The 13,029-nt window shown below is 36.6% G+C and overlaps 1 protein-coding gene and 1 pseudogene across 4 annotated transcripts; both read left to right on the forward strand.

Moving 5' to 3' along the window:
- Positions 1-2,705: 2,705 nt before the first annotated feature.
- On the forward strand, positions 2,706-7,974 carry LOC105114620 (VIN3-like protein 2). Of its 4 annotated transcripts, none has more exons than XM_011011214.1 (5): positions 2,706-3,031; positions 3,202-3,301; positions 4,468-5,149; positions 5,857-6,176; positions 6,578-7,974. In XM_011011214.1, exons 2-5 carry the CDS (start codon positions 3,283-3,285, stop codon positions 7,753-7,755), a joined length of 2,199 nt encoding a protein of 732 aa, XP_011009516.1. In that variant the 5' UTR covers positions 2,706-3,031; positions 3,202-3,282; the 3' UTR covers positions 7,756-7,974. The 4 variants fall into 4 exon arrangements, with proteins under 4 accessions (XP_011009516.1, XP_011009515.1, XP_011009518.1 ...); XM_011011213.1 differs by having other exon boundaries at positions 3,222-3,301; XM_011011216.1 differs by having other exon boundaries at positions 3,222-3,301; positions 4,474-5,149.
- Positions 7,975-8,082: 108 nt separating this feature from the next.
- On the forward strand, positions 8,083-10,136 carry LOC105114619 (ribulose bisphosphate carboxylase small chain clone 512-like; annotated as a pseudogene).
- The last annotated feature ends 2,893 nt before the right edge of the window (positions 10,137-13,029 follow it).

Genomic DNA, 13,029 nt, shown 5'->3' on the forward strand with positions numbered 1-13,029 from the left:
AACCTAATGAAAGAATGATATCAATTTAATTGTTTTTATCTGAGAAAAACAAAATGATTGTTATAATAATAATAATAAACAAAAAACCCACGTTCTCTAGATTTTCCGTGTAAACAAAAAACCCACGTTCTCTAGATTTTCCGTGGCTCGACATGTTTGTAGAACGTGATTGGGGGGGCCCTATGTCATATGTCTAGGCTCTTGAGAGTCTTGTGTTGTTTTCTAGGAAAATTATTAAATTAATTGTGGTATATAAGGAAAGACAAGCTTCGTTTACACCTGGAAGCAGCAGCGATGTAATTGAGTCTTTGAATAATATAGCTGTGAAATATTGTTTCGAAAACCATGCCCGCATATTAGCGTGGGGTTAATTACGACCACTCAACAGCCACCGGTAAATTGACTCTCAACTTCACCACCCAAATGGGTAGAGTCTAGGTAGTAGGCCACAAGGGGCGACAGATGATGGATCATATTTAAGGGGAGCGAAAAGGTTCCTCAAAGTAATGAAAAATAATATAAATTATATTTTAATATAAATTTTTAATATAATATTAAAATTTAAATAATTTATTTGATAAAAATTAAGTATAAAATAATATTATTTTATGTAAGTTTCAAGTTCAAATAAATTTTACTTAAAAAAATATATTAAAAAATAATATAAATTATATTTTAGAATCCAACATAATAATTTAATTTATTAAATTAAAATAATTTTTATGACACATCATTTATCACTAAAACAGAAGAAAACAAAAGAATAAAGAAGAAGCTGGAAGCAATTATGATCGAAATTTAGTTAAAGTTTTTCTTTTATTTTCATATTTTAAAATTGTTTTTTTAAATTATTTTTATTTTTATTTTTTATTTAATTCAAATTATTTTTTTATATTTTCATATTATTTTGATGTGTTGCTATTAAAACTATATTTTAAACTTTTTTAAAAATATATTATTTTAATATATTTTTAAATAAAAAATATTTTAAAAAATAATTATTAGCATAATAAAATATAGACTCGTCTCACCACTAGTAATTACATTTTTTTTTATCTCACCACTAATAATTACATTTATTTATTTTTACTATATTTCTTGAATCATTCCTGTATTCACTCACAATACAATATCAAATAAACATGAATGTTTTTATCTTTTCATTATGCTTCATGAATCACTTTTGCCTTCACATCATATATCAATGATTGTGATTCTCCTGCTTGCAATATAAAATTTATATTTCAAGCGGTTCTCACATAATATGTGAGCAGGAGTTCATTTTTTCTTATTATATGATAAAATACATTGTTAGACCAACCGAGATTAATTTTTTTAGATGAAGAACTCAATATTCTAAAACATGTCACTTTCATATTTTTTTTTTTTTAATTTTTAAGAAAAAAAGGACCTCTTTGCAAATAAGAAAAATGAGCACCTTAGGGGAGAAAATCAAATATCTCCTTTTGGAGATTTAGGGCAGCTAATTATCAACCAAACGACATTCCAGCAACACTTAAACATTGTTTTAGCTTTTAATAAATTAACTTAGGTCAACTTCTTGCAGAGGTTCTAATTAATGCATCTTTGTATAGGCACAAAAAAACCTATAGTTTATGAAAAAATATTTCAAAAAAAGAAGAAGAAAATCAAGGTAGTAGCTTTCTGAGGCACCATGGCGATGGGGAAAGAGAAAGGTGTATATTAATTATTATACTTGTTGGGTTCTTCAGGGGATTAAAATATGCACAATGCCTTGAAGTATTCCACTTTCCCCTCAATTATGTTATATATCTAAACAGAGAAATCATTCGAAATGGGAATATAATAAAAAAAGAATGGACGGGCTTCGTTCATTTGCGGAGTGAGGAAAACCACCTACCATGGAAAGCATCACTATTATTTATTTTATAGAGGTGCAGTCAAATAAGTCACTCGTAGAGTATTGTCATTTGGGCAAACAGGGGAACAAATTAACTCTCAGCATTCGGCAGTTATATTTGCGAGCAACTTCCTCTGGGCTGGCTAATCCACCGAATTTGGTGCGGGCAGATCCACCGAATGCCCTCTTCTTGGCCATCATCTCCGATGCCGAAAAGGTCGTTTTTATGAGATGATTTACACTTCATCACTCTCTAGCATGGCCACAAACATCACATATTAGAGGGGATTGTTGCTGCTGAAATGCCAATAAAGAATATGACAACGTTGGCTTTGGGACTCTGAAGGCATGGATGATGGGTTGGCATAGGTAAAGGAGAGGAACACAGGTCAAAATATCATGTAATGTTCTGCTTGTTCCCGTCTGCGATCCAAGTGTTTCTTTTTTTTTAAACTGCGGATAAAAGTTGAAAGATAACTTACATGGCACAGACAACCTTGTATTATTAGTTTCAGTTACAGGATGGTGTTTCATACCATGTTATAAAGTATGTCGCGTTTAGATGTAAGATTCAATTTATATTATACACAAAAAAAATACAAGGGTAATAATTCTGTGTCTAAAACATTTTACTGTATCACGACGAGATCCTGTCAGTCGTAAATGGTGGCATAATACCCTGTCTTTTACTCGCACAAGCAAGAATAAATAAATAAGAAGGGAAGGTGGTTGAGAGGTAGAAAAAGAAAGATGGCATGCACCCGCTTTACATAGCGTATCTTCCCCCACAGGACTATTTACTTACTTGTGTTTTTTTCTTCTTCTCTCTCTCTCTCCAGCAAAAACAACTCCTCCTCGAATCTCCTTTCACTGCACAGCTTTGGGGTCCTGAAAACTAAAGGAGGACCCATTCATCCTCACTCATCATATTAAAAACTGACCTATAGTCCTGCACTGCACAGATAGAGAGAGAGAGAGAGAGAGAGAGAGAGAGAGAGAGAGACTAATAATAATAATAATATCTCTCTATCTAATTTTTAGACATATGTAGAGAAGAGAAGAGAAGAGCAGAGAAGAGAAGAGCAGAGCATGTCTATTTATCCATGGATTCGCTTGTTGTGGTAGAATTTCCAAGTGTCCTTTTCTTGGGTATCTTTGCTTCCCTTCCGTTCACTTTCTCTCCCTATCACATAACAAATACACAGTTTTTTTTTTTTCTTTTATATGGGTTTGTTTTATTTTTATTTGTTATATATACAAAGTTTCTGTTTCTCGTTTTCTGTGTATATCTAGCTAGTGTTGTTTTATGTGATGGTTAGGGATTTTCTCTCTTTTGCAGGTTGGGGTTACGTTGGTAATGTGATGTGCTAAGTGGGTTTTTTTTCTTTGATAATTCTACAATGGATTCGTCTTTTGAGGGTAAGTTTTATTGTGTTTTGATTTAATTGTGTTGGATTTCATTCTTTGTTGAGGTTTTGGTTTGGATTTGGGAAGATTTGTGATGTGAGCCATTAAATGTTTCTCTTGTCTGTTGTTTTTCATGGGCTAAAGTCAGAATCTTACTATGGATTTGTAATCTGCATGGTAATTAATTTGGAAAAAAAACTACCTTTTGTTTTATGATTTGGGTGTCGATTAGTGTTTCTTTTCTTGGGTTTTCTATATGTGACGAAAAAAATTACAGCTTTATGACGCTGGTTAAGAGTAGTGGTTGAACTTGTGATCACCAGTCTTTTTACTGATATTCAGTTTTATGTTTATGAAAATAGACTTTGGTGGGTGAGTTTTCAAGGCTGGTAAACTGCATTTTTGTTTTATTCTATAATGAAAGTGGTTTCTTTCTCTGCATTATGTAGAATCTGTATGCATTTATATTGAAGAAGCAAGTTTATATATTATATAATGGATTGTCATCTTTCGGGCACGCCACTGTTTGAAGTAACACTTCCAATGACTTTTGTGAAAAGCCCAGAGGCAGAGACATTTCAAAGTCAAATCAAGTTTTGTGTGATTCTATAATTCACGCGTGTGTGATTGGTGATTTTAATTAATTATATCAGAGCATTCTTTGTGAAAGTGTTTGATTATTTGTTGTAGTTGGAATGTCTCTTTAATTTCAGTCAACTACCTTGTTGTATGTTTTGATGTAGCTTATTGAAAAATGGTAACAAGTTTTTTAATAGTATCGAGAGAAAGGAAAAGAAATTTAGATCAAGCGTTTCAAATGAGTCTCCCAACTGGTTGTTATTCTAAACATGCTGACTCCAAGCTGGTTACATGTGGTTGGTTAAGCAGTCTTTCATATAAGATCATCATTTTCTCTGCTTTCTTCTGTCTTGACATATAAAGCAAATTGGTCTAAGTCATTCTAATTTACTGCAAATTTAAGATTTACATTAGTTTATAATGCAAAGCATGCTTTAATGTGTTTTTACATGCAGTTTGACATTCTACCTTTGCTCCGGTTTATTTTTTTTTAACAAATATAGCATCGTGTCTCCTTATTCTTTGATTCTTCTTTTAACCAATCTAAAGTCTGTTCTGAGACATATTGTCTTTCTATCTTTGTTTTTTTCTCCCATTAGACACAGGAAGTGCTCTTGATCCGTCAAAATGCAGTAAGTTAAGTATGAATGAAAAGAGAGAACTTGTCTATCGATTGTCAAAGCAGCCAGGTGCATCTGAAAGACTCCAGTCATGGAGCCGTCAGGAGATTCTGCAGATCCTATGTGCAGAGATGGGAAAAGAAAGAAAATATACAGGCTTGACAAAGTTGAAAATCATAGAGCACCTTTTAAAAATTGTATCTGAAAAAAAATCTGGGGAATGTGAGGCCTCACCTGACCTCGAGACCAAAATATCTGCTGCATCCATTCAGGGAGTTTCCAAAAGGCAGAGGAAAACTGATAACCCCTCTCGGGTACCTGTTTCATTGAGCTGTGTTGCAACCAACAATGGGACCAGTGATCAAGGCAATGCTGTATACTGCAAAAACTCAGCATGTAGAGCTACCTTAAGACCAGCAGACACATTTTGCAAGCGGTGTTCATGTTGTATCTGTCGTCAGTATGATGACAACAAAGATCCCAGCCTGTGGTTAATTTGCAGCTCAGAGCCTCCTTTTCAAGGTGTTGCCTGTAGCATGTCATGCCATCTTGATTGTGCCTTAAAACAGGAAAGTTCTGGAATAGGGAAAAATGGACGTCATGGTAGACTTGATGGGAGCTTTCGCTGTTTTTCTTGTGGGAAAGTTAACGATTTGCTAGGGTATTTATTCCCTCTCTTTTGTTTTTTGGCATTTTACTTTCTTTTTTTTTCCCTCGCTGTCTGGCATGTTTGCATTTGGTGGGTATGTTTCTCTTTTAAGACAGTTCATGCTGGTGTCTGGTAATTCTTGGAGTACTTTCAGCCCTATGTACTGTTTTCTCCCCTTCTTCATCATGGAATTCTGATTTTTAGACAGTTTGTGGGTATCATGACACATTTGGTAGCAAATTAAGTTGCTGTTTTTCCTTCCCTCCTGCGGAATCATAGCTCTTTCATATATTCCACATCTATTATCAGAGCTATAGAGTAAAACTATAGTTTCCACATCATGTTTAACAGACTAATTCCATAGTGTGAGACAATTACATTTTAGTTATTGGATTTGTTAAATTGGTTATCTTTCTTAATACCACCTGCTCTATCCAGCATGAACAGCCACAATAGTTCTGACAATTGTATATGGGCTATGGATAACACATTCTTCATGCAACCTGAGAATTATGTCTGCCATAAATTTAGTGCAAGTAGCAAATGTTCGACCAGATGTACTGCTTGTCTTGGAAAATCACAGTATATAACAATTCCTGATATGTCATGTCCTTTGCAATATCTGATTTTGAATGGCACATGGTATTGACACAAACATAAATTTTGAATTTGAAAGATAGAGTTTTGATTAATTGTCTTGGTCTCTTGAATTTATTCAGATGCTGGAGAAAACAATTGATGATGGCTAAAGATACCAGGAGGGTGGACATTCTTTGCTATCGTGTGTCCTTGAGTCAGAAACTTCTGAATGGGACTGAAAAGTATCAGAAGCTTCTTGAGATTGTTGATGTAGCTGCAACGAAACTTGAGGCTGAAGTGGGTCCTTTAATCGGTTTACCTGTAAAGATGGGTAGAGGTATTGTTAACAGGCTTTCTTCAGGATCAGAGGTTCAGAAACTCTGCGCTTTTGCTTTGGAGTCACTGGACAAAATGCTTTCAAACACCATTTCACATCCATTGCCTGATCCGAAGATGCAAGGTAACCATTGGCTTTTGTGTTTTCTTGTCGTGACATAAGGATTTCACCGAGAAAGAGCAAAATTAGTTCAACTGGAGAATTAAGCAACCATCTCTGAAACACAATGCATTAGAGAACATTGCCAAGGATCACATGTCATCGAACACATAAAAAACGAGCACATTCCAAAGACTCTGCATGTGTTACATGAAGCATAATATATTTACTTGCTGCAAAAAGTTAGATTTTTATCCAAGGACTGGTAACTCCAGAATGCATCATGGAAACATGGGCACTTTTGATCATGGAAAGTTAGGTCGTTGCTGTTGGAAATATTTTCTGTTGTCCATAATGCTGTTTTTTCGAGGTATTGACCCTTAGAGAAGCATTAATAACCTTTAGGTGTTCTCATGTCTCTACAGATTCAAACATGATTGCTCCAATCACAGTTAACTTTGAAGATGTACATTCGACTTCCCTTGCCTTGGTTTTGGGTTATGAAGATTCTTCGGCTGATGATATTGTTGGTTATACTTTGTGGCATCGTAAAGGTCATGATCTGGATTATCCAGCAGAACCTACTTGCAGACTGTTCTTGCCAAATACAAGATATGTTGTCATGGGTCTATCTCCAGCCACAGAGTATCATTTTAAAGTTGTTCCGTTCAATGGTGTAAGAGAATTGGGTACCTGTGAAGTTCAGTGCTCAACCGGAATGACTCAGGAAGAAGTCCTAAACTATTCAATAGTAGAAAGAAGTCAAAGCCCAAATACCAATTGTAGCAGCCTCTCTAATCCGTCTTCTGTGGAGGATGAAACAAATAACAATCCACCATGCAATGATCAGATTGTCAATCGAGCAGACAATTATCGTACTTGTTTGAAGGACAGTGATAAAATTGTTTCTACCAACAAGTCCAATGGTGCTTTAAATTTCTCTGGCACCCTTGCAGATGCAATTCCCTTGCTAGATGAGGAACATGCCACACAGGTGGTAAGCTCCAAGCTCAATTCTGATATGCAAATGCTTGATAAGAAGCGCTTGATAGAGGGTCAAATCATTGAGTTAATTACCGATAATGGGTCAGATGCCCCTGTCCAGACTGCCATGGAATGCATGCCATTTGTGAGCAACTCTGAAGCTAGCTTGCCCATTACTCCCTGCAAACTGGAAATGCACAAGGATGGGCAAGGAAGAAATGGAAGATTTAAATCCAGTGACAAAGACATAGTAAATGGGTCTGGAAAAGGAGAGGAGCCCCAAGATGGCTGCACTTCAAAGAAGAGAAGTGGGGAAAGGCGAGACGAGGAGTGCATGGCAAATGGTAATTCAGATAGGGACTTTGAGTATTACGTGAAGATAATCAGATGGTTAGAGTGTGAGGGACATATCGAGAAGAATTTCCGGCAGAAATTCTTGACTTGGTATGGCTTTAGGGCGACAGAGCAAGAGGTAAGGGTTGTGAAGACATTCGTTGATACCTTTATTGAAGATCCTGCTTCTCTAGCAGAACAAATCGTGGACACCTTTTCGGAATGTATTTCCAGCAGGAGATCATCAGTTGTGCCATCTGGGTTCTGCATGAAGCTCTGGCATTGACAAATCCTATTATGGTTACTTTGACTAGATCAAATTAAATAGCCCTTGTGCACAAACCCGCCAAGGGACTGTGTGGCAGTAATTCTTTAATTAGATCCTATTAAAATTCTTCATTCAGACTATCATCATTCACATGTATTATCAGTATTTGTCATTCTTATGTTGCAAGAATGTCTGGATTCGTTTACTTTTATAATACAGCATCCATCTCATTCAATAGAACAGTACTATAAGCAGACATATTGATAAAGAGCATGGCAATGGAACCAGATGGGGCTACAAGGTGCTCTTTGCAAGCATGGAGTATATTGGTCCATGGTGATGTTCTAGGAGGCTTTCGATCCAACTAGGTCCTCAACATAGTTCAAAAACTTGTTCTGAATGATATGGCCTGTTATAATTCCCCTACAGGCATATATGACTTGATTGTCGTTCTGCTGGTGTTGGGTGATGCATTTTTGTGTAAAGATTGATATATTTCTTTACATGCTGAGGCCTGAGCTTAATAATGAATAGCATGCTAAACCATCCAGTTTCACCTGTAACTTCTGGATCTTAAAGCCAGACCATAGGGTTGCAGAGTAAGCTGACAGTCTCTTATTATTGGATGGTCTGTGCTGTTTTGATGGTTTACTGTGCAGCACCATTGGTGTCCTTTTTGCCTCAATTTTATAAGCAGTAATGACATGAAAGAAAACTCTTTTTCTTGGCGTACAGGAAACTCTTGTGATACCTCTTGGTGTCTCACTACCTGCCGTATTGAATATTCAGACCCGTAGGGTTACTCTGATGTCCTCAAGTGGGGTAGCCGAAACTCAGTGGAACCATGAGCTAGTGGGTCCGAAACTATTCCCTGATGCCACGTGTGTATCTACCGCAACAAGAAGGTAAAAGGAACCTTTGCTGTGCTGTTAGTCTCTCTCTCTCTCTCTCTCTCTCTCTATCTTCGAATCTTTTCTAGGCAAAAAGTTTCGAGAGAATGTCTGCCGGAATCTTTGCAGCTCCGGCTGTGGCTGGTTCTGGTTACCATGGCTTAAAAGCACACCCCACAAACAAGTTGTTTTCTACCATGGATTTTGTTGCATGGAGCCGCAAAACCGTGGTCCAATGGTTCTAACTCCTTGCATGAAGGTAATATGATTGAACATGTATGTCATCAAATACTGCTGAATTAAATCTCTTGTGGTCTTTGTTTCCTACTTACATGCAATACTTGTTAATCAAATAGAAATGGAATCCAATCAACAAGAAGAAATTAATTTGAGGCTCTGTCTTACCTGACTCCTCTTTCTGATGATTCAATTGCGAAGGAGATTGATTACATGATGAAGAAAGGATGGATCCCTTGCCTTGAATTTGATGATGTAAGATAAAGTATAGATTCCATCTACATGCATCATAGACAGCCAAAGATTGACTTTTTCTTCTCAAATTGTATTTAATTTGTGTACTAGTAGGGGAGACAGTCTTTGATCTAGCCTCTATATTTAGCTAATTTAACTTTGTTCAATGACATTAGGCGGGGAGCATACATCGGGAGCACAGCAGGATACTACGATGGAAGGTGCTGGACATTGTGGAAGCCCCTATGTTTGGATGCACCGTCTCCTCTCAAGTCCTCCATGAAATCGATGGGTGCAAAATGGCATATCCAAATGCTTGCATCCGTTGCCTGGCATTTGACAACAAGCACCAGGTCCATTGCATGGCTCTTGTCATTCAAAAACCTAGCATCTAAAGCAATAGTTTGTGTCAGTCTCATCAAAAAATTTCTGTTGTTTCTCACTCTTGAGCATTCATACCATTTTCATGATGCTCCAGTACTCCGATTTCACATACCATGTATTTGTAAGCCCCCACTAGCCTAGCTGTGAGATCTTGAATTAAGATTTTGCTCTCTTGGTGTTTGGGCTAGAAATGGTAAAAATATTGGGTACTGGATCGAATTGAACGGGGGAGTGGGGTAGTTAATGTACATGACGATTTGGGAACTCGCCTACCTGATTGGCAACGGAGTGATGTCCTTTGTAGTTGGGGGTGATTAGGGGTGATTAGCAGACCATCCCTTCAGTTGTCTTGAGATATAAACCTGATATCGTCAAACAGTGGATCGATCCTCCTCCTTCTGTACTGTACTCTTTGGTTGCCAGATTTCGTCAAACAGTGGATCGATCGTCTTTCCTCTGTGCTCTTTATTTGCCATATTACAGGAGATCTTCCCTGCAGTAGGGTGATCTTAAAGCCGAGAACCAAGTGCAGTTTTGAGTCTTTAGATGTACAGAACCGAAATTCAGCACATTTGAGAGGTAGATAGAGCACTCATTATGTTTGTTTTTGCTCAATTGCAAATGAGACATCGGTCTCTCATTGTTGCAGAATAATAAACCTGACAATTGTGGGTATACGTGACTCGACAAAACACAACACAATCTAATGTCAGCGCAGGAGCACATGGGAACACAAACTAAAGATTGAGACTAATCTTGCTTAACTGCCCATCTGGACACAAATTGATTCTAAGACTGTCAGAATAATTATTCAGTGGTCGTAAATACCATGATGGAAGAATGCAGTCATCAATTCGTATGAGCATCTATGACACAAAAATGAGTCTAGGCGCCAAACCCTCACCCGTGTGGCACTTGGGGCCTTTGGTTCAATACCAATCTTCATGCTCATAAAATACTACCCATTCCCTAGCCAAGAAAATGACAAAAAATGGTAAAATGATTAGAAAAGAAATATCCATCACTAATGTACTCCATTCATTAGAGTGCTGACCTGCAATTTCTCTCAGTAGAAAACCATCACACAAACAAAAAGAATTACCAGCCTCAACAAGTCACTATGCATTAACATGATTAACATGCATTCATTAAAACAGGCCTCGGCATGCATTAATAACACCTCATTCGCATCAATGGAGAGAAAATACACTTGTTTCTTTCTTCTTCTTTTTTCTCTCTTTCTTATATATTTATTTTTGGGGGGGATGAATAAAGTGACAAACACTCATTCATGGGCATAATCAAAATTAAACATTCAGGTACAGTTATGCAACAAGAGAATAACAAGACCTGGGATCAGCATATGAGAAAGATGGCTCAAGTTGGGCTGAGACAGATATGAGCCAAGGCCAAGGAGAAACCACGATTGCTCGAGCTTGCAGCAGGTACTGCACTGGAAAATAGAGCAGATGGTATTCAGATAAAATACTCATGTGGCTGTCTTCTATGATGATAAGTTGCAGATTAAAAACCACCATACATTTCATCCACACCATTAGCGCTTAAAATCTAACCGCCACATATACAATACGAACATGACTCTTGTCTTCAAAGTAGGACAATTGCAGGTCACTTCTTTTCATTCCAGCATACTACATCAAAATGGAACTTAATGTCTTATGGATAAGAAACATCCAATCAAAAATGTTATATTGATGCTATGCTCTAAGAGAAGAGAAAGCTCTCCTCTTATTTTCACTTTGTTTTCAGAGAGAGAAGAGGAAGTTCGATAACTGAGGCAAAACCTATTCACAAACTATATACACCCACAACAAAATTTCATTCTATATTCTGAAAATTGTTTCATTATTATCTACTACAATAAATTGAACTTCAATCTAGATTTCTCCTATTGAAATCCCATTTATTTACCAATGCATGGAGCAATTTGAATTTGAATCAATCTTTCTTAATCAAGTCTACATAAACAAATCAATAACAAACTGCACTCAATCAAGGCCAGTTTAGGTTTTGTTTTCCTACCTGGTATTGTCGCTTTGAAGTTGTACGCAGCCATTGCACCAAAAGCTTTAGTGGAAAGAAACAAGATGTACACCACCCATCATTAAGACGTTCCTCTTAAGATATTCAAATATCTCAATGCAACCTTAAATAAACAAGTACGAACAGTCATTCCAAGAACCTGAGGAAGAATAGCAGGCACAAGCACTCAAGCAGTTCACATTACCAAGAAACTCTCCACTATCCTCACATTATCATGGTCCAATTTTCATATTCCTAGCCATGTAGAAAAGACTTAAATGCAGAACATCCATCCTAGCAAACCAAACAAATCCAAACTTGTTTTATGGTCATCAAATTCAAGACTAACTTTAATACGTGTATTTAATACTTGTAGGCATGGCGGTATGTTCTCATCTCCTATACCAACATCAAACAATACGTGTATTTAATACTTCAAGTTTCATAAATAGGTAGGAATTACTACATTATCTAATCCAGGTTAAAAAAGAAGAAGCAAGCAACCAGCACAAAATCCCTCCTACATAACCTCTAAAACAGAGACAAAAGAGCAGAATGATTTGTATCAATTACACAAAGAGAATTTGTAGAGGAGAAAGAAAAAGATCTAAGAGAAAAGATTTATTTTCATTCATAACATCCCTATCTCAATCTCAATTGTATAGCATTAGCTTTTATAAGTTTTAGCTTGAAGAGAATTACGAGTAGATAACAAATGAATAACAACATCTACTACTTTAACATAAAAATAGAAATATGCTCTACTATGTGATCATGGAATTGCTTACATGATCATGAGCACTCATAAATTCCCAACTTATCAGGAAACAATTTAAAACAACAAAACTAATAACTGTAAATATTCACCATAACCCACGGCAAGGTCTTGGTTTTCTTTCCCCCATGTAGCATGTATGGCACGATTCTAGCCATATCATTCCTTCCTGCTTGAATAATCCTTGTCCGTAAGAATAAACTCAGGATATAAACGTGAAAAGTGCCATTGAATCTCCCAGGTAGCATCTTCGACTGGAGTGTTCAACCACTTAACTAGGATCTCTGTTCTCGGGCGATACCAGCCTTTTTAAATGATACATTTGTCAAGTATGACCTCTAGTTGAAGAAGCAGTGCAGAAGCTTTTAAAACAGGAGGAAGAATTACAGAGGCTGGAGGTGTAGTTCTCACATGTCACTTAAAAAGCCTAACAAGGAACACATCATGGATCAAAGAACTAATAGACAATTCTAACCAATAAGCAACTGCACTAATCCTAACTAACACTTGATAGGGCAAAAAATAACAAGGGGATAACTTGAAACAACGTTGAAAAACGATTGAATTTTGATGGTATGGTTGAAGCTTCAACTAAATGCAATCCTCGACATTAAAAATCACTTCCTTTCGATTTTGATCCACCTAAATTTTCATTCTATCCCTTGCACATTCAAATTGATGCACAGATCCTACAACAGTGAAGTTCTACTACGGAGGAGGTCATCAAAA

This window comes from Populus euphratica, unplaced genomic scaffold (genome assembly GCF_000495115.2).
Source record: "Populus euphratica unplaced genomic scaffold, PopEup_1.0 scaffold557.1, whole genome shotgun sequence".
NCBI classification, from domain to species: domain Eukaryota; kingdom Viridiplantae; phylum Streptophyta; class Magnoliopsida; order Malpighiales; family Salicaceae; genus Populus; species Populus euphratica.